Source organism: Carlito syrichta, unplaced genomic scaffold (genome assembly GCF_000164805.1).
Source record: "Carlito syrichta isolate Samal-C Ts95f unplaced genomic scaffold, Tarsius_syrichta-2.0.1 Scaffold313246, whole genome shotgun sequence".
NCBI classification, from domain to species: Eukaryota; Metazoa; Chordata; class Mammalia; order Primates; family Tarsiidae; genus Carlito; species Carlito syrichta.
Window position 1 is genome coordinate 641,884 of NW_007257342.1, and position 21,129 is coordinate 663,012.

Here is a 21,129-nt window from a genome sequence, read left to right on the forward strand (position 1 = left end):
TTTGTTTTTCAAATTTTTTTTGCTTGATGTTGTACTAGTAAATTAAAATGTCCAAGAGAAACATGTGTTATATTAACAATTTAAACTTCTCAGCTATTAAAAAATTAAGATTGTGAACTAGAGCAAAAATGAAAAGATAAGTACAGGGTCTTATTGGGCAAAAGGCCCTTCTAGTTATCAGTTTTGGTAATCCTAGTTAGTAAAATAATCATGGTATTTGTTAAGTTTGATTAAAGTATTAAAGGGGAATAAGTTCAGAAATCATTGACTTTTATAGTTTTATAATGCCAATGCCTGCTCCTCAGAGAGGGAATTCCACCAGTTATACCTAAAGGAGATTTATTTATTTATTTTGTAAGGTGCCTCTTGTATGAAGAAAAAGCAATGGAGCTTAATGTGTGAGAGGTAAAACGATTACAGTAAAACTTATCCATCTCCATGTTTATTATTTATTCTTATTAATCATTGATCTAGTGCACATGAATGTGCTTGGAGCTTTTCAGTAAGGTATAGAGTGTCAGTGATACTGTCATCTGATAAACATATCTCCCACCAAAAGACACCCATTGCCTACCCAGAAAAAACCCTTGCATCTTAGTGCAACATAGCAAAGGCATGTTCCCATGGTTTCTGGTGAAATTAAGTTGCTCATCAGTCTTTTCACTCTCTTGTAATTAATTTTGCTGACATGCAGGCTCTAATATTTGAATCTTAAGAAGTTCTTAGAAAATGCAAGAATGTTTCAGCTCCAAACTTCACTGTTCTGGGCATCTAGCCCTGGATCAGTGGAAGCTGGGTAGTCCCTCCTGCAAATGTGAATACTGAATTAATTACAGTGGAAGCATGTGAATGGAACTTGTCACTGCTAAAGAAAGGACAAATGCATATTTGTCTACAAAGTTTTTCAGGGCATTGAAAATTTGGCCCTTAAAAAAAATAAGTGAACTAATACAAAAAAATTTCAAGTGAGCTTTAGGTCTTGATGCTTTCATAGAGCAGATGATGTGCTCACCTAGGTGATCTGGCCACATCAAGGCCTGCATTATAAACAATAAATGGGTTCTGAGATTCTCCATATTACAAATTTGTTTTCTGAAATTAGGCCTTCCTAAAAGAAACTAATACTTGAGTAAGATTCCATTAGAGCATGGTTTTTGGTACCATAGCTATCAGGAAGGCATAATGATGAATGTAATGCAGCCTCACTTTGAAGCGCCTATGGACTATTTCTAATTTCCTGTCTTCCAAAGAGACAAGCACAATACTGGGGAGAAGTTTTCCGCAAAGGAGATTGTCTCCATTTCCTCAAGGGAAAAAAAAATCTCCTCTCTATCCTTAATATCAGGACCCAGCTCTTTGTTTTATAGTATTTCATATCAATTTGTTTAAATGTGAAATAATTTAGCATATTCCTTTGGTGCCTGTGTTAAAGTTTAAAGTTTTGGGGTCCATTGTATTACAGAGAAAAGTGAGCCCTCAAACCTTGCTGTGGCATGGCCTCAGATCACATTTAGGGAGCAGATTGCCATCTTTTCCTTGGCATGTTTAAGTGTAAATTTTTTAGTATTTCTTTTTCATTTTGACAATGCTCATAAAAGAGATTGTGTTGATTTTTTTAACCATCTTTCCCAACCTTATTATTAAAGATCCTACCAGTGTGACAGAAAGAGCTAAGCCAGTGAAGACTTCATGCAGCTCATCCTTCCTATTCATTCCATATCTAAGCAAGAGTATAAATTTGCTAGGTAACTGCCTTACTCATTGTTTTCTATTAAGGAATGCCTAAACGCCTCCCACCTGGCTTCTCAGCAGGACAGGCCAATCCGAACTTTATGCAAGGTCAGGTGCCTTCGACCACAGCCACCACCCCTGGGAATTCAGGAACCCCTCAGCTGCAAGCAAATCAAAATGTCCAGCATGCAGGTTTGTTTTATGTGATATATTCAGCCAGCATTTATTGAGCATTGTGTGGTAGACTTGATAGGCAACTGGGGTCTCTTCCCTTGATTTTAAATCCATAAATAATTCATTCTTTCAGGGCAGTAACTAATACATCAAAAGTAGATAAAATGTCTCAGGAGCCTGGAAACACCTAACAAAGGAGATGAAACTTGAACCTGCATAATAAACATTTGTATAACTAACCCTGAATTGTACCCCACATATTATAAACAAATAAATAAAAGAAACTTGAGTTAGAGCAGAGCCTAGCAGTTTTTTTGGTTTTTTTTATCAAGAGCCAGATAGTAAATATTCTAGGCTTTGCAATTTGTATGGTCTTTTGCTCAACTCTGCTTTTGTAGCACAAAAAGTAGCCCTAGACGATATGTAAAGCAGTGAGCATGGCAGTGTTCCAAACAGTTATTTAATTACAAATCAGCAGTGGTCCTGATGTGGCCCAGAGTCTGCTGGCCCCTGAATTAGAGCTTGCTCAAATTGTAAAGGCGAAAAGACATTTCTGGCAGATGAAAACCACGGATACAAAAGGATGCAAGCATACAGCCTGTTTGGACAACTGCAGCTTTTCCAATCTTTATATGGTACATGTTGGCTTTGTTTATGCTGAGTGTGTGGATTCTGGTTTACAGTATGGTATTTTTCCAATTTAATCAGTTCAAATTTAATACCAACAGTGCATTGTATATAAGAAGATATTTTGGAGCGAAAGTAAGATACAGTGGAATGACTAAAAACTATTTATAAAGCAATATTGTATAAGTTCAAACTTCATGTTTCTGGTTGCTTTGGGACCACATGACTACTTTTCTTGCCCTTTCTTATTCAAGCAGTTTGGACTGATATAGTTCAAATATTTTTTTAACTCCCATCCCCACTTGGAGTTAATTTAGTTAGGTGGTTCCAACTTTGATTGTAACTAAAGAATGAGAAAAATTCTGACTTAATTTTTAAAAGAAAGTTAAACTATGTCTTGAAGGATGAGAGAAGAGTATAGCAAACTACTTGACTTGCCCCATCTGCTGTTACTAAACTGCTTTCCTGAGTTGTGTGAATGTGATTTTTTTTTAATAGAAAGTTTTAAAACAATGATGAAATCTGGCTGGACACAGTGGTTTCTGCCTGTGATTCAGCACTTTGGAAGGCTGAGGCAAAAGGATTGCTTGAGCCCAGCAGTTTGAGACCAGCCTAGGCAACATAGTGAGACTTCATCTCTACCAAATCAAAAAGTTAGCTGGGCGTGGTGGTATGCACCTGTAGTCACAACTACTCAGGAGGCTAAGGCAGGAGGATCATCTAAGCCCAGGAGGTCAAGGCTGTGGTGAACTGTGATGGTGCCACTGTACTCCAACCTGGGCGACAAAGTGAGACTCTACTCAAAAAAAAGAAAAAAATGTTTTTTAAATAAAATCATTGAAAATTCCTCCACCTTAGCCCAACTGTTTTGTAAATGGTATGTGGTACCTTTCACATGCATATATTGTTTAATTTCCTCATTTATCAGATCTAAAGTAGCTCTACTCTTGTATGTCATTTTCTGTTCTCTTAATATACTTTATTTTACTTGTTAGCTTTTACTGCTTCTGAAAAAAATACCTGTTTATTTTATTGTTTCTCTTGCCAACTAAATTGTAGGCTCCAAAGGGGCAAGGATTTGATCTTTCTGATTTATCGATATTATCTCAGCACAAAAACTGCCTTCTACATGATAGGTACTCAGTGAATTATTGTTGCTTGAATTAATATACACCAATATATTTAGTGTCTATAAGTGTGTATGGTAGTCATGGAGTTCTACTTTGAGTTTGTAAGACTGGTTTAGAAAATCTTCCTTGGGGTCCAGGAAAAGTCTAGATAGTGTAAACAAGGGACAGTTTGTGTACCCTGCCTCCCTGTCTGGAATATGGACAGGATTCCTAACTTTATTATGGCTGCCACTTTCTAGTTCTCATTTAGAAGTGAAAAATAGGCCAGGTACAGTAGCTAACGTCTGTAATCCAGCACTTTGGGAGGTTGAGGTGGGAGGAATACTTGAATCCAGGAGTTTGAGACCAGCCTGGGCAACACAGCAAGGCCTCATCTCTACAAAAAATCAAAATGTGCTGGGCATGGTGGCTCATGCCTGTAATCCCAGCATGTTGGGAGGAAGAGGTGAAGGGATTGGCTGAGCCCAAGGGTTCGAGACCAGCCTGGGCAACTTGGTGAGACCTCATCTCTATAGTAAATAATAATAACAGTAAAATAATCAAGTACACAGAAAGAAAATACAATTTTTTAAAAACCAAAATATTAGCCGAACATGGTGGTACACACCTGTAGTCTCAGCTACTTGGGAAGCTGAAGTGGAAGAATCACCTGAGGACAGGAGTTTGAGACTGTGGTAAGCTGTGATCACACCACTGTACTCCATCCTGGGCAACAGAGTGAGACCCTGACTCAAAAAAATAATAACAAGGCAGATAGCTCCCTTATTGCCATTCTGCCCACTGCTTTCTTTCAGCATACTCAATAAACCTGTATATCCACTCTAAAAATAGTAATAATAATAAAAGGGGAAAATAAAAATAAGCTAGAAGGGCTGAGCACGGTGGCTCACACCTATAATCCCAGCACTTTGGGAGGCCGAGGTGAGGGGATTGCCTGAGCCCATGGATTCGAGACCAGCCTGGGCAACTTGCTGAGATCTCATCTCTACAATAAATCAAAAAGTTAGCCAGACGTGGTGGTACATGCATGTAGTCCCAGCTACTTGGAAGGCTGAGGTGGAAAAATTGCCTGAGCCCAGCAGGTTGAGGCTATAGTGGCTGTGAGCATGCCACTGTATTCCAACTGGGTGATAGAGTGAGACTCCAGCTCAAACAAACAAACAAACAGAAGGCTAGAAGATTATTCAGTTAAAAAGTGGGGAGACCATGCAAGTAGCTATAGGAAAATACCAAACACCCAATAATAAATAAATACTGCAGCAAGACAGGCAGCGCACCTTCTGTGTAAATTAGAAATTGCTGAATAGAAAAACATGGGCCATGTGGGCCACCAGGGCACCAGGGTCTGCCACAGGGGAGGATCACTAATGTTTTAGTATCCTATTGTCTGTAGCTTCCAGATGGGTCAGCTAGTCGGTTGACTTCCACCAGAGGCTTGGCTTCCAGATCAGGATTAACTAATTTTTATCACATAGGGGCAGAGGAGTCCTGTCCTTAAGGAAGTATAAGGTGTTCTTTTCTTGAAAGTACAGCATCTAGGTATCAAACATTATCTTTGAGAGTTGTTATTAGTTTTCCAAGAAGCATTTTTAAATGTCTTCTCATTATTATTAAGGTTTTCTTAAGAGAACACTTCATATTCTTTGTTTATAGCATTTATGGCAGAGCTTATTTTACTAGCCCACAGTACTTTTTGTTAATTTTCTTCACCGTGAGGTAGTTGCAAGTTGTTTTAAAATGAATGACAGCCTAGGCAACATAATGAGACCTCATCTCTACAGAAAATCAAAAATAAGCTGGGTGTAGTAGCACATTCCTGTAGTCCCAGCTACTTGGGTAGGCTGGGACCAAAGGATCGCCCGAGTCCAGGAAGTCAAAGCTGTGGTGAGCCACGATTATGCCACTGCACTCCATCCAGCCTGGGCAAGAGTGAGACTCCCAACTCAAAAACAAATAAATAAATAATGAGTTGCTGAGTTGCTGCCTTTCTCTTTATTTAATCTGAAAGTAAACTTTATTGATCTTTGAAATGTTATCTTTAAGTTACCACGTGAGAATAGAGAAACTGTTTGTCCTTCCCTATTGTGTGGTGATTAAGAATGTAAACAATTATCCCACAGTCACATCTCCATAGTTTAGAATGTCAAACATAGCACATTTTTGTTGGTCAGTGAATATATGAGCAAGGGTGTCTTTCTAAGTAAAGTCATCTGAGTATCTTAATACCAATAAGATAATATTTCTTTCTAAAATTATGCCTTTCTTTTTTTTTTAAGGTGGTCAAGGAGCTGGTCCTCCTCAAAACCAGATGCAGGTGTCCCACGGGCCACCAAATATGATGCAGCCCAGCCTCATGGGAATTCATGGCAACATGAACAGTCAGCAGGCTGGTAGTTCTGGGGTTCCACAGGTGAACCTGGGCAACATGCAAGGCCAGCCCCAGCAGGGCCCACCATCTCAGCTGATGGGCATGCACCAGCAGATTGTGCCCTCCCAGGGCCAGATGGTCCAGCAACAAGGAACCTTGAACCCTCAGAACCCTATGATTCTTTCAAGGGCCCAGCTTATGCCACAGGGCCAGATGATGGTGAACCCTCAAAGCCAAAACCTTGGGCCCTCACCCCAAAGGATGACCCCACCCAAGCAAATGCTTTCCCAACAGGGCCCACAAATGATGGCACCACATAATCAGATGATGGGGCCTCAGGGGCAAGTTTTGCTCCAACAGAACCCAATGATAGAGCAGATCATGACCAATCAGATGCAGGGAAATAAGCAGTTTAACACACAGAACCAATCCAATGTCATGCCGGGACCAGCACAGATAATGAGGGGACCAACTCCGAACATGCAAGGAAACATGGTGCAGTTTACAGGACAAATGTCGGGACAAATGCTACCCCAGCAAGGGCCTGTGAACAACAGTCCGTCTCAGGTTATGGGGATCCAGGGGCAGGTCCTGAGGCCACCAGGACCTAGCCCACACATGGCCCAGCAGCATGGTGATCCTGCTACTACAGCAAATAATGATGTCACCTTGTCTCAAATGATGCCTGATGTTAGCATGCAACAAACCAACATGGTGCCCCCTCACGTGCAGGCCATGCAGGGAAATAGTGCCTCGGGAAACCACTTCTCAGGCCATGGGATGCCTTTCAGTACACCTTTCAGTGGAACACCCAATGGAAATCAGATGTCCTGTGGTCAGAATCCAGGCTTCCCAGTCAATAAGGATGTCACACTAACAAGCCCATTGTTGGTCAACTTATTGCAGAGTGACATCTCTGCAGGCCATTTTGGGGTAAACAATAAGCAAAATAATACCAACGCAAATAAACCGAAGAAGAAGAAACCCCCTCGGAAGAAGAAAAATAGTCAGCAGGATCTAAAGTAGGTTGTGATAGTTTTGCCTCAAATTTTGTTCATTTGTGTCTATGTGAATAACCTTTTTTTGATGGACTATTTTAAACATATGTAAAAGTAGAATAGTATAATGAAATCACCCACTTCAATAATCAACTCATAGCCTATCTTACCTTCATCTGTACTCTCTCCTGTTACCCTCTTGATTGTTTTAAAGCACATTCACTTGGTGAATATTTCAATGTGTACCTCTAAAGATAAGGACAGTTTTTTATACGACCATACAATATTATTAGCACACCTAGAAAACTGATACTTCCTTAATACTCTCACATATCCAAAGTGTTCATATTTTCATGATTATCTCAATTTTTTTCCCTAATGGTTTGTTTGTTCAAATAAGGATGCAGACAGGGGTCATATGTTGTGATTGGCTGATACATCTCTTAATTCTGTGGGGGCTGGGGTGAGGGTCAGAGCTGTGACACTAGCTTGAAAAGTAAGTAGTGCTAATGCACTACAACTTTTCAAAGCATTCAGGCCTGTAATGGCTGTTGAATAACCAAAGAGCCAAATGTATTTTGGAAATTGTAGCTGCTCCTATCTCTCAAATAGAAAGTTTTTTGCATAGATACCTTTTCTTGAAAGGCTCTTTATCATCCCTAGAAACTTAAAACCCCATGCTAAGATGATTGAACCGTTTAAATCAGTTACCCTTTAAGGGTCAGATGAGACTAAAATTCTCCAGGTGAGTTATTTTGAAAGATCACAGTAGAAAGGACAATTTACATTTCATTTCCCGAAACTAAGTTTTAATTTAAGTCATATTTCTGTCTTTGATAAAATGTTTCCAAAAGGAATGATTGAGCTAGATTTTCTGCCTTGATCATAAAGCTAAAATTTAGAAACATTTTATTAACAGGAAATAGTGACTAAGAAATATAAAACAGGTTGATTAAAATAAATTGCTAGGCCGGGCTCGGTGGCTCAGCCTGTAATCCTGCGCCTTTGGGAGGCTGAGGTGAGTGGATTGCCTGAGCCCGCAGGTTCGAGACTCGCCTGGGCAGCGAGACCTCATCTCTACAATAAATCAAAAAATCAACCGTGCGTGGTAGCGCATGCCTGTAATTCCGGCTACTTGAAAGGCTGAGGCGGAAGGATCGCCGGAGCCCAGCAGGTCGAGGCTGCGGTGGCCAGGAGCGGCCGGGCACTCCAGCCTGGGCAAGAGAGCAAGACTCCAACTCAAAAAAATAGATAAATAAAAAAAAATTAAAATAAATTGCTAGAATTACAGAAAAACAATAGGCAAGCATAAAACAAGCTTAAATGCCCAAAAGAAAACCAACTACCTTTATCTCAGACTTCCTACATATTCTTTGGTTATACCCTATTATATCATGCTCACTAGCTGTTTCTAGAATCTTATACATTAAAATCATTGTATATTAGCAACCTGTATTTTCCTGAATTCAGACTTAATAAGCATTTAATCTAATTTTTCTGATAGCTTTCTTAGTTAAATCCTTTACTCCTATCAGCCTGTGGGAATAACATTTTTTTTTTTTTTTTTGAGTTGAAGTCTCACTCTGTCGCCCAGACTGGAGTGCAGTGGCCGCTCCCGGCCACCGCAGCCTTGACCTGCTGGGCTCTGGCGATCCTTCCGACTCAGCCTTCCAAGTAGCTAGAACTACAGGCGTGCACTACCACAGCCAGCTGATTTTTGATTTATTGTAGAGATGAGGTCTCGCCAAGTTGCCCAGGCGGATCTCGAACCCGCAGGCTCAGGCAATCCACTCACCTCAGCCTCCCAAAGGCGCGGGATTACAGGCTGAGCCACCAAGCCTGGCTGAATAACATTTTTTATGGGTATAATTATTTTATTCCAGTATTCTGAGAGTAAAATTGCAAGGTAATTCAGTTGCCATTAGTATGTATTTTTGCCATCTTCACCAGCCCTGAGGAAAATAGTATTTGTTGGGTCTTCAAATTGTGAAAAGACCTTACACAGTGTGAGATAGTCAGACCATGAGATGCCTTTCAGTATACCTTTCACTGGAACACCCAATGGAAATCAGATGTCCTGTGGTCAGAACCCAGGCTTCCCAGTCTATAAGGATGTCGTACTAACAAGCCCATTGTTGGTCAACAGGACAAATGTTGAAACAAATGCAACCCCAGCAAGGGTCTGTGAAAAACAGTCTGTCTCAGGTTATAGGGATCCAGGGGCAGGTCCTGAGTCCACCAGGACCCAGTCCACATGTGGCCCAGCAGCATGGTGATCTTGCTACTATAGCAAATAATGATGTCAGCTTGTCTCAAATGTTGTTTGATGTTAGGATGCAATAAACCAATATGGCTCTAGATTAAGATTCTAGGAAAGTAGGTTTAATAGAGCACCTGCTTCCAGCTCTACCAGTAGCTCACTGGGGAACCTTGGGCCTGTCTTTTATACCTCTCTGTGCCTTTTTTTTTTTTCTCATCCATAACATGAGACTGAATATCTGAGATTGGTTTAGCTGTACAATTCTCCAAAAGTAAAGCTTACCACAGAATCCTTCCCTATAATTTGAACTGAGAAAGAAATCAGCTGGGCTTGGTGGCTCAGCCTGTAATCTCAGCGCTTTGGGAGGCCGAGGTGAGTGGATTGCCTGAGCCTGCGGGTTCAAGACCCGCCTGGGCAACTTGGCGAGACCTCATCTCTGCAATAAATCAAAAATTAGCCGGCCGTGGTAGCGCGTACCTGTAGTTCCAGCTACATGGAAGGCTGAGGCGGAAGGATCACCGGAGCCCAGCAGGTCGAGGCTGTGGTGGCTGGGAGCGGCCACTGCACTCCAGTCTGGGCGACAGAGTGAGACTCCAACTCAAAAAAAAAAAAGAAATCACAAAAGGAGCAAATTGGTATAGTGATCTGGATGTGCTGAGAACCTATTTCAGTATCTAAATTTCCATGTGTTGGGGCTTTTAAAATGGATTTTGGTGCCTTATGAAATTACACAGAGTATAATGAAACAAAACACTACCTAAAAGTGGGTGGGCCAGGTATAGTGGCTCACATCTGTAATCCCAGCACTTTGAGAGACTGAGGCAGGAGGACTGCAGGGGTTTGAGACCAGCCTAGGTAACATAGCAAGTCCTCATCTCTACAAAAAATCAAAAATTAGCTTGGCATGGTGGAAAGAGCCTGTATTCCCAGCTACTCAGGAGGCTGAGGTGGAATAATCTGCGATCAAGACTGCGGTCATGATCTTGCACTCCAGCCTAGGTGACAGAGTGAAACCCCACCTCAAAAAAAAAAAAAAGTGGGTGATCAAAATCAGGGCAAAGAGAAATTAAATGTAGGAAGGAAAAGTTCCATTAAGACTAAGATTACAAGCAAAATGAAGGGTATGACCACTCTAGTTCTCTGGGAATGTGGATAGTAGTAGATGCATTTTCTTCATTTTTTCCTTCCCCACTAAAAATTCTAAGCTATGCCAGGTAAAAAAATGAAGGCATCCCAAAGCCAGTAGAGATATCTACAAATACTCATTCTGCAACAGAATTAACTTTTGTATTTTCCATCTTTCTTTGTTCTCTGAATACCATTTCTGTCAACCAACCTAGTCTTACAAGGTGTTATAAATTGTTGGAACCACCACTGTCATATCCACAAAAAAAGAAACAGATTCCCTTTTTGAATTTGTGGTTTCAAAGGAACAGAACTTTATAACATTGATAGCCCTATGATCAAGTCTTAAAACATCTAAGAGATGGGTGATTACATGAAAATCATATCAGAAATTTGTGAGCCAGGCACAGTGGTCCACACCTGTAACCCCAGTACTTTGGGAGGCTGAGGCAGGGTGATCATTTGAGTCCAGGAATTTGACACCAGCCTGGACAGCATAGTAAGACCTCATCTCTACCAAAAAAAGTTTAAAAATAACTGGTGTGGTGGTGAATGTCTGTAATCCCAGCTACTTGGGAGGCTGAGGTGGAGGGATCACCTGAGCCCAGGAGTTGACCTACAGTGAGCCGTGATTGTGCCACTGCACTCCAGCCTGGGCAGCAGAGCAAGACCCTGACTCAAAAAAAATTTTTTTTGTGGAAAATACTTTGAATAATTACAGTGCTATTAGATTAAATGGACATTTAATGAAATTGCCAGATTATTTTTATGCCAGTATTGAATGTTTTATCCAGACTAGAAAGAAGTAAATAATAATAAAGATGATTAAGCAAACAGATATTAATTCTTCAGAAATAGGGGAGGGGTTAAGCTAGTTTTATGTGTTTTCCACACAACTTACTCTCAAATGTGTTACTTATTTCTTAGCACCCCAGATACTCGCCCAGCTGGTCTAGAGGAGGCCGATCAACCACCATTGCCTGGAGAACAAGGAATTAACTTGGACAACTCAGGCCCAAAACTGCCAGAATTTTCAAACCGGCCACCAGGTGATAAAATGTTAGCTAAAAATTATATACTTGTCATCATGTGTGCAGCATTACAAAACAACCTTCTCTTTGAGAAAGCAATAGTAATTTATTTTGTCTGTTAACTAGTCTACTTTAGTGACTTAATATGTCTGGTGTTTGGAAGTTTTGCCTTGATAGTAAGTAAAAATTTCAAATGTAAATTCTGAAGACATGTACACACACACACACACACACACACACATATTCTATTCAAATTTGTCTTTTTTTATTTTAAGTCCTCATAAAATCAGACTGAAATGTGACCTCTGTATTCTTGTCAGTGTCAAAGTTGTAGTTGGCATCAGAATGGAGTAAGATTAAATGAAGAGATGCTTTCACTATAACCCTACTTGCCTGCCTTTCTTGTAGCCTTTCTTCCCGGGGCTTTCTCAAAGCAAGGAACTACCAGGGTTTAAAACAAGATGATCTTTTTTATGGAAGTTTTAGTATGAGTCTTTAAAACATAAAGAAGATATAAAGCATAATAAGAGATACCCATGTGCATACCACCCAGATTAATAATTCCTAATAAATAGAACCAATATTGGAAGCCCTCTGTATTATACCCATCTCTGATTATAAAATAACATTATCCTTTAAATGATGAAAAATTATGATAAAAAGAGAAAAGCACCTAAAATGTATTCATTGTACCCAGGTATTATAGAACCAAGGCCAGCTGCCACAATATCTCTATACCCAGTTACTCTTGGCCTGAGCAGTGACTTGTAACTTTATTTCCCTATGGCATAGTTGAAGGTGCACAATGTTTCACACTTATGCCACTATCCCCTCTCTTTAGAGAGGATTATATTTGTTTCTTCCTCGCTAGTTATTTCACCTCCTTTTTGGCATATAAGTAAGAGTCACATTATTTTAGGAATAAACTTTAATCCACCCTTAATTTGTATATTAAGGTAAATCTATCACGGGGTCAGTATTTTGTGTTACTTATTAAAAGTTGTTTGGACACACCACACTTCTCATTAGTGAGTTGCAGCAGCACAACTGAGGCTGGGAGGTCACCAGTCTTTGGGGATTATGTCCAGAAGACATCGTGAACAGAAAGGTACCTTCTTCCCTCATCTGAACCTTCTTCCTATCTGAATTCTTCTTGTGGGAATCCCAGGGGTCCCCACACACACTTATTGCATCTTTTCTGCAAACTGGGGGCCTGCAGGCTGAATTTGGCCTATAAGGGATTTGAATCGCCATACAGTGTCTTAAACAAAAACCTGAATTTAAATGCCTTCAGACTGGCCAGGTACAGTGGCTCATGCCTGTAATCCCAGCACTTCGGGAGTCTGAGGTGGGAGAATCACTTTAGGCCAGAAGTTCAAGACGAGCCTGGACAACACAACAAGACTCTCGTCTGTTTAAAAAAAAAAAAGCTGGATGTGGTGGCGCATTACTGTAGCCCTAGCTACTCAAGACTGAGACAGGAGGATTGCTTGAGCCTGAGATTTCAAGGCTGTAGTGAGCTATGTTCACACCACTGCACTCTAGTTTGGGTGACAGAGTGAGACCCTGTCTTTTAAAAAGATGTTTTTAATGAAAAATAAACTTTAAAAAAAGGACACCTGCTCTGCAGTTTGGCACTGTTCACAGGGCTCCTGCTGTTTAACCAGCCCACTTTTCTTCTTTACTACTCGCCTGGTCCTTAAAGGCATATGAGTTTGTGTTCTTTGACTAATAAACTTGGTTTTTGATTGTGTTATGCTCACTGTGTGTATCCTGGCTTTCCCTCTCCCTCATTCTATCCCATCAACCCCAATTTGTCTTATCACTAGTACCTTTTGGACGTCTGCCTCCAGCTTCTAGATTCTTTATAGCAGCCATGCCCTTAAATGTTACTTTTTAGATGCCACCGTATTGCTAAGTTGCCCTCTTTGGTACTGTGTGGTCTGGTGGACTCATTTTAAAGATAAAAAGCATCCACATCATAGCCCTAATATGAGCAGGCTTTTGCAGAAATTACAATTTTCTTAATATGGGAGCCCCAGACTGGATGTGAAAAATAAAAAGCCACTGTGTTTGGCTATGTAGCTGAGAGGACAGTCAAACTGTAGAAATGCCTTTTTTTTTTTTTTTTTTTGAGTAGGAGTCTCACTTTGTTGCCCAATCTGGAGTACAGTGGCACGCTCATGGCCACCACAGCCTCGACCTGCTAGACTCAGGTGATCCTTCCACCTTAGCCCTCCAGGTAGCTGTACCACCACACCTGGCTAATTTTTTTTGTTTATTGTAGAGGTGAGGTCTCCCCAAGTTGCCCAGGCTGGTCACAAACCCTTGGACTCAGGCAGTCCAAGGGTTCAAGCCACTGTACCCAGCATATGTTATTGGCTTTATAAATGTCAAGAAGTTGCTTGGGCCTAAAACAAAAAAAGGATTTAAAAAAATCTTCACAGCTGGATTCTGCACATTGTACTTACCGGTACCATGGAGATCTCTGGCTAGAAGGCGTTAATTAGCTATTGGGCATAGAGTCTGACCCACAACATTTGGTAGTTGCTCTGTAAAAATATTGAGTCAACATATCCTCCTATTGCCAGAGCCAACTGTTCTTATCACTGTACCTTCTTAAAACCCAAGTACTGCTGGGCTCGGTGACTCAGCCTAATCTCGCGCTTTGGGAGGCTGAGGTGAGTGAATTTCCTGAGCCCACGGGTTTGAGACCCGCCTGGGCAACTTGGTGAGACCTCATCTCTACAATAAATCAAACAAATTAGCCGGGCGTGGTAGCTCACGCCTGTAGTTCTAGATACTTGGAAGACTGAGGCAGAAGGATCTCCAAAGCCCAGCAGGTTGAGGCTGCGGTGGCCAGGAGCGTGCCACTGCACTCCAGTCTGGGCAACAGAGTGAGACTCCAACTCAAAAAAACCAAACAAACCCAAGTACTTTTCATGCAACAACGGAACAATCTAGTTTGTGGAATTGTATCCTAGGTGAATGCCCACTTTTCCCCATTGAACAACCCTTATTCTTAGTTTAATTTGAATATCCTTCTATCCTTTCTGATTGTGTAAGGCTTTGGTTCTAAAATGCCAAGTAAAATTTTCTCAAGAGAGAATCATTTGAGATGTTGCCCTCTGCAAATCTGGAAGACATTGTTCCTCAGAGTTCTTTTCCCAAAATTATTTTTTATTCCTAAGGGCTGTCCTCTGGCTTACTTATTTTTCAGTTGCGGATTTATGGAAAATAATTCCTCAAATAGAACTTTGCATGTAAGAAAGAAATGCAAATTAATATCCATAGAAACTTCAGTGCCCCTCCTCTTCTGTTAACTCCTGCTGCTTAATAAACTGATTTACATCTGAGGGTCAGTTTAAATCAGTCAGTTTTCCTCGTAAGATTAAGACTGACGCATGCAACATAGTATATGGAGCCAATGAATTGGAGAATTTTAAATCCCTCTTTCTTAAGGAACTGAATCCTAGAATTTTAAATTCGACTTGTTAAAAGAATAAAAAGGCTATCTTCAATGCTGATGTTTTCAACAAAATCACATCTTTAAAAAGTTAATCCTAGCCGGCTTGGTGGTTCAGCCTGTAATCCTGCTGAGGCTGAGGTGAGTGAATTGTCTGAGCTCGCGGGTTCAAGACCCGCCTGGGCAACTTGGCGAGACCGCATCTCTACAATAAATAAAAAAATCAGCTGGGCGTGGTGGTGCATGCCTGTAATTCCAGTTACTCGGAAGGCTGAGGCGGAAGGATCACCAGAGCCCAGCAGGTCGAGGCTGCGGTGGCCGGGAGCGGCCATTGCACTCCAGTCTGGGCGACTGAGTGAGACTCCAACTCAAAGAAAAAGAAAAAAAAGTTAATCCTAGCCAGGCTCAGCCTATAATCCTAGCACTTTGGGAGGCAAGGCAAGTGAATTACCTGAACCCGCGGGTTTGAGACCAACCCGGAAAACTTGGTGATACCTTGTCTCTACAATAAATCAAAATTTAGCCGGGTGTGGTAGCGCACTTCTGTAGTTCTGGCTGCTTGGAAGGCTGAGGGGGAAGAATCGCCAAAGTCCAGCAGGTTGATGCTGGGGTGACTCTGAGTGTGCCACTACACTGCAACCTGGGTGACAGAGTGAGACTCCAACTTAAAAAAAAAAAAAGTTAATCCTGTGCTAACAGAAAAAAATGAATCCCAAATGCTTTACTTCATTCAGAAGTACAGTGAAATATCAATTATATCTATATGAGACCTGAATGCTGAATAGCCAACTTCCTGCTGATGGAATTTTTCTCATTTCATCTGAGCCTTTGGCTGCTATAGACTCATCCATTTTCAGTACATAGCTCAGGATATCTATCAGACTCTTAATACAGTAATGCCTCTTTAGTTCCTGCACACTGAGGCGCTCCAGGTTCTTGATGCTTTGCTTTTTGCTTCCTAAAGCATTCTGCCCTTTTGCTTGTGTCAGATAATTAAGGGCTGTTCCCTGCCCCAGGAGCAGGCATACCTGAGCTGTTTATGCTTAGTCTGTGCCACCTAAATGAGTATCGCTTGGCTATACTCTAAATGTAGCAAAGTTTTCATGCTGAAAAGTCTAACTTCCCTGATTTGGGGGGGCTTGTTTTAGGTTATCCTTCTCAGCCAGTTGAACAGAGGCCACTTCAGCAGATGCCTCCTCAACTCATGCAGCATGTGGCACCCCCACCACAGCCACCACAGCAGCAGCCGCAGCCACAACCACAACTGCCTCAGCAGCAGCAGCAGCCACCACCTCCCAGTCAGCCACAGCAGCAGCAGCAGCAGCAGCAGCAGCAGCAGCAAATGATGATGATGCTCATGATGCAGCAGGACCCCAAATCAGTTAGGCTTCCAGTCTCCCAAAATGTCCATCCTCCAAGGGGGCCCCTGAACCCAGACTCCCAGAGAATGCCCATGCAACAGAGTGGCAGTGTGCCAGTCATGGTCAGTGTGCAAGGACCTGCCTCCACCTCTGTGCCACCATCACCTGATAAACAAAGAATGCCAATGCCTGTGACTACTCCTTTGGGAAGCAATTCAAGGAAAATGGTATACCAGGAGAACCCACAGAATCCTTCTAGCTCACCACTGGGAGAGATGTCCTCACTCCCTGAAGCAACTGGCAGTGAAGTACCATCTGTCTCAGGAGGCCCAAGTAACATGCCTTCACATTTAGTAGTTTCCCAGAATCAGTTAATGATGACAGGGCCAAAACCTGGACCATCGCCTCTTTCAGCAACTCAAGGTACAACTCCCCAGCAACCCCCTTTAAATTCCCTGCCTAGCTCTCATGGCCACCATTTTCCAAATGTCGCTGCTCCAACCCAGACATCTAGGCCTAAAACACCAAACAGAGCCAGCCCCAGACCCTATTATCCTCAGACACCTAACAACCGCCCTCCCAGCACAGAGCCTTCGGAAATCAGTCTGTCGCCAGAAAGACTCAATGCTTCCATAGCAGGACTCTTTCCTCCACAGATTAATATTCCTTTACCTCCTAGGCCAAATTTAAACAGGGGCTTTGATCAACAGGGCCTAAATCCAACCACTTTGAAGGCCATTGGGCAAGCACCTTCGAATCTTACCATGAATCCTTCCAATTTTGCTGCCCCACAAACTCACAAATTAGATTCTGTTGTGGTAAATCCTGGAAAGCAGTCTAATTCTGGAGCAACAAAACGGGCAAGTCCAAGCAACAGTCGCAGGTCTAGTCCTGGATCCAGTAGGAAAACTACTCCAAGTCCTGGGAGGCAAAATTCAAAAGCCCCTAAACTTACTCTGGCCTCTCAAACAAATACAGCCCTGTTGCAGAACGTGGAGTTGCCGAGAAGTGTGTTGGTCAGCCCCACTCCTCTGGCCAACCCCTCTGTACCCGGGAGCTTTCCTAACAATAGTGGGCTGAATTCTCAGAATCCTACCATGTCTGTGGCTGCAGTAGGGGGTGTTCTGGAGGACAACAAGGAGAGCTTGAATGTGCCTCAGGACAGTGATTGCCAGAATCCCCAGGGTAGGAAGGAGCAGGTAAACATTGAGCTAAAAACAGTCCCTGCCCACGAAGTTAAAATGATTGTCCCTGAAGATCAATCCAAAAAGGATGGGCAACCTTCGGATCCTAACAAGCTTTCCAGTGTTGAAGAAAACAAAAATTTAATGTCTCCTGCTATGAGGGAAGCACCAACATCGTTGAGTCAACTTCTTGACAACTCTGGAGCTCCTAATGTGACCATTAAACCCCCTGGGCTTACAGATCTGGAAGTAATGCCTCCAGTAATTTCTGGAGAGGACGTCAAAAAAGCATCTGTCATTCCCACACTGCAGGATTCACCTTCTAAAGAACCCTCTAATTCCCAAAGCTTACCTCACAATAATGAGCCATGTTCAACCCTTGTGCATCCAGAATTGAGTGAGGTCAGTTCTAATGTTACACCAAGCATCCCTCCAGTAATGTCAAGACCTGTCAGCTCTTCCTCCATTTCCACCCCTTTGCCCCCAAATCAAATAACTGTATTTGTCACTTCCAATCCCATCACAACTCCAGCTAACACATCAGCAGCTCTGCCAACTCACTTGCAGTCTGCGTTGATGTCGACAGTCGTCACAATGCCCAATGTGGGAAGCAAGGTTATGGTTTCTGAGGGACAGTCAGCTTCTCAGTCTAATGCCCGGCCTCAGTTCATTACACCTGTCTTTATCAATTCATCTTCAATAATTCAGGTTATGAAAGGATCACAGCCAAGCACAATTCCTGCAGCCCCGCTGACAACTAACTCTGGCCTGATGCCTCCCTCTGTCGCCGTTGTTGGCCCTTTACACATACCTCAGAACATAAAATTTTCTTCCACTCCCGTGCCACCTAATGCCCCCTCCAGTAGTCCTGCTCCAAACATACAGCCAGGCCGACCTTTGGTCCTTAACTCACGAGCTAACCCTGTCCAGCTTCCTTCCCCCCCTTGTACATCTTCTCCAGTTGTTCCTCCTCATCCACCTGTCCTGCAAGTGAAAGAATCCAATCCAGATGAGGCTAGTCCTCAGGTGAGCACCTCAGCAGATCAGAGCACTCTGCCCTCTTCACAGTCAACCACAATGGTTTCTCCCCTTTTGACCAATAGTCCAGGTTCCTCTGTCAACCGGCGAAGCCCAGTCTCATCTAGTAAGGGCAAAGGAAAAGTGGACAAAATTGGCCAGATTTTGCTGACCAAGGCATGTAAGAAAGTTACAGGCTCTCTTGACAAAGGAGAAGAACAATACAGTGCAGATGGAGAGACTGAAGGCCAAGGGCTAGAGACCACAGCTCCAGGGCTTATGGGAACAGAGCAGTTATCCCTGGAGCTGGACAATAAGACCCCGACACCCCCAGCTCCCACTCTGCTAAAAATGACCTCTAGCCCTGTGGGCCCAGGGTCCACCTCAGCAGGACCCAGTTTACCTGGCGGTGCTCTCCCCACCAGTGTACGCTCGATAGTAACTACTCTGGTACCCTCTGAGCTCATCTCCACGGCACCAACCACAAAAAGCCATCATGGTGGCATGGCATCTGAGCCACTTACAGGTGGCCTAGTGGAGGAGAAGGTGGGACCACATCCAGAGCTTCTACCCGGCATAGGTACGTACTTGAGCTTCATCATCTCCTTGTGACCTATCCCATGAGAGAAAACATGACTCCTCCACATGGAGGAAGGAGAGTGGGCTAAATGGTAGTAGTGGTGGCTTTACTTACTGAAAGTATATTGGAAAAAAAAAAATCTCATGTTAAATTTAACTTTTATTAACATGGCTTTCTCTCAGCTCCTGAAATACTGATATACCTTTCATTTATATAAGTTTTTCAGCTAGGCTCAGTGGCTCAGCCTGTAATCCCACGCATTTGGAAGGCTGAGGTGAGTGGATTGCCTGAGCCCGCGGGTTCGAGACCCGCCTCAGCAGGCAAGACCTCATCTCTTCAATAAATCAAAAAATCAGCCGGGCGTGGTAGCGCGTGCCTGTAGTTCCGGCTACTCAGAAGGTTGAGGTGGAAGGATCGCCGGAGCCCAGCAGGTCGAGGCTGCGGTGGCCGGGAGCGGCCACTGCACTCCAGTCTGGGTGACAGTGAGACTCCAACTCAAAAAAAAAAAGCTTTTCAGTTCATAAGGAAGCATTTTTACATGTTGTCTCACATCATCTTTATCCCAGCCGTGTCAGGTCTTCTTAACCCCATCCTATTGGTGAGAATGTTGAAATTTAGAGAAGTTGAGTATTTGTTCAGAATCTGTCCAGTGAACCACCAGTGTCACATTGTCTTAAATATGCGCTTCTGCAGATGTTCTTTACCATGATGAAGGCCTGCTTGTGACTGTTCAGAGCAGGGTCCTCATAACCCCATTCTCATTGTACTCTGTCTCAGAGTACGGTGTCTACTCCCATTCCCTTTTTGTCAGGGCTACTCCAGAGGAGAGCATTCTGGAATAATAGAGGAACGAAGTAGTTAAGAGTCGGATAGACAGGCCGGGCTGGGTGGCTCAGTCTGTAATCCCAGCACTTTGTGAGGCTGAGGTGAGTGGATTTCCTGAGCCCGCGAGTTTGAGACCCGTCTGGGGGCACCTTGACGAGACCTCATCTCTATAATAAATCAAAAATTAACCAAGCGTGGTAGTGTGCGCCTGTAGTTCCAGCTACTTGGAAGGCTAAGGCAGATGGATCGCCGGAGCCCAGCAGGTTGAGGCTGCGGTGGCCGGGAGCGGCCACTGCACTCCAGTCTGGGCGACAGAGTGAGACTCCAACTCAGGAAAAAAAAAAAAAAGAGTCAGATAGGCTTGGGTTGGTATCACAGCACCAGCATTTACCAACTATATAGGTTAGGACAAGTTACTTGACCACTCCAAACTTGAGTTTCTTCCTTTGTAATGAGGACAACAGTAGTTATAAGAATTCAGTAAGGTAAAAAAAATTATTACCGTTTTCTTTTTTATGCAACCTCTTTGTAAATTGTTCCATTCCATTCATGTATATCAAGTTCAGGCTATTTCCTGTATACTGTTAAGGCAGACTAATGATGGAAGCATAGGTGTCCTCATACCTTTCCCTCCTTAGCTTCCCCGCTCCCCCTCCCCCACATGTTCCTCTTCCTGTGAGGCTTAAGTAGTGCAGAAGCTTTACTTCTCCAGAGTGGAATCACACATTGCCAGAGCTGAGAAGGTCCTTTGTGATATCCTAGGCCAGCTAATAAGTGCCTATCTTATTGATGCAGCTAAAATGCTTTGATTGCCTACCACTGAGTGGTAAGCACTCAGGAAGAGGGACAGAAAGAACACAACCTTCAGGGTAAGATCAGAGTTCAAATTTTAGCTCCACAGGTATCAATTGTAGTTGGATATGCCCCTTAACCTCTCCTAAGCCATGCTCTTCACCTGTGAAATAGAGACTGTGATTCCTACCTCCCAGAATTTATACAAGAATTCCATGAGAGGACTAATGTCAAGTGGCCAGCACAGTGCCTCACACAGCTCTGGGAAAATTAACTCCCCTTCTTCTCTGCCTCTTCACCTCAGTGTTAGAAATATAGGGGAGGGATAAAGGCCTTCAAGGAGTTTGCTACCTGTATAGGAGACAGAGCCTTCATAAGGCTGGGGACTCTGTGTTTCTGGTCCTAGTTCTGTTGATATAATGAACACTATGAAAAAGAAACCTGGTATGGGACCAGGCAT

The 21,129-nt window shown here is 42.8% G+C and overlaps 1 protein-coding gene across 1 annotated transcript in view; it reads left to right on the top strand.

Moving 5' to 3' along the window:
- Positions 1–20,686, top strand: part of NCOA6 (nuclear receptor coactivator 6) — a 63,221-nt gene extending 42,535 nt beyond the window's left edge. The window contains exons 9-13 of the mRNA XM_021718679.1: positions 1,777–1,923; positions 5,939–7,052; positions 11,341–11,462; positions 16,059–19,052; positions 20,673–20,686. Of these exons, the coding sequence (XP_021574354.1) occupies positions 1,777–1,923; positions 5,939–7,052; positions 11,341–11,462; positions 16,059–19,052; positions 20,673–20,686 (4,391 nt within the window). The remainder of the gene's footprint in view (positions 1–1,776; positions 1,924–5,938; positions 7,053–11,340; positions 11,463–16,058; positions 19,053–20,672) is intronic.
- The last annotated feature ends 443 nt before the right edge of the window (positions 20,687–21,129 follow it).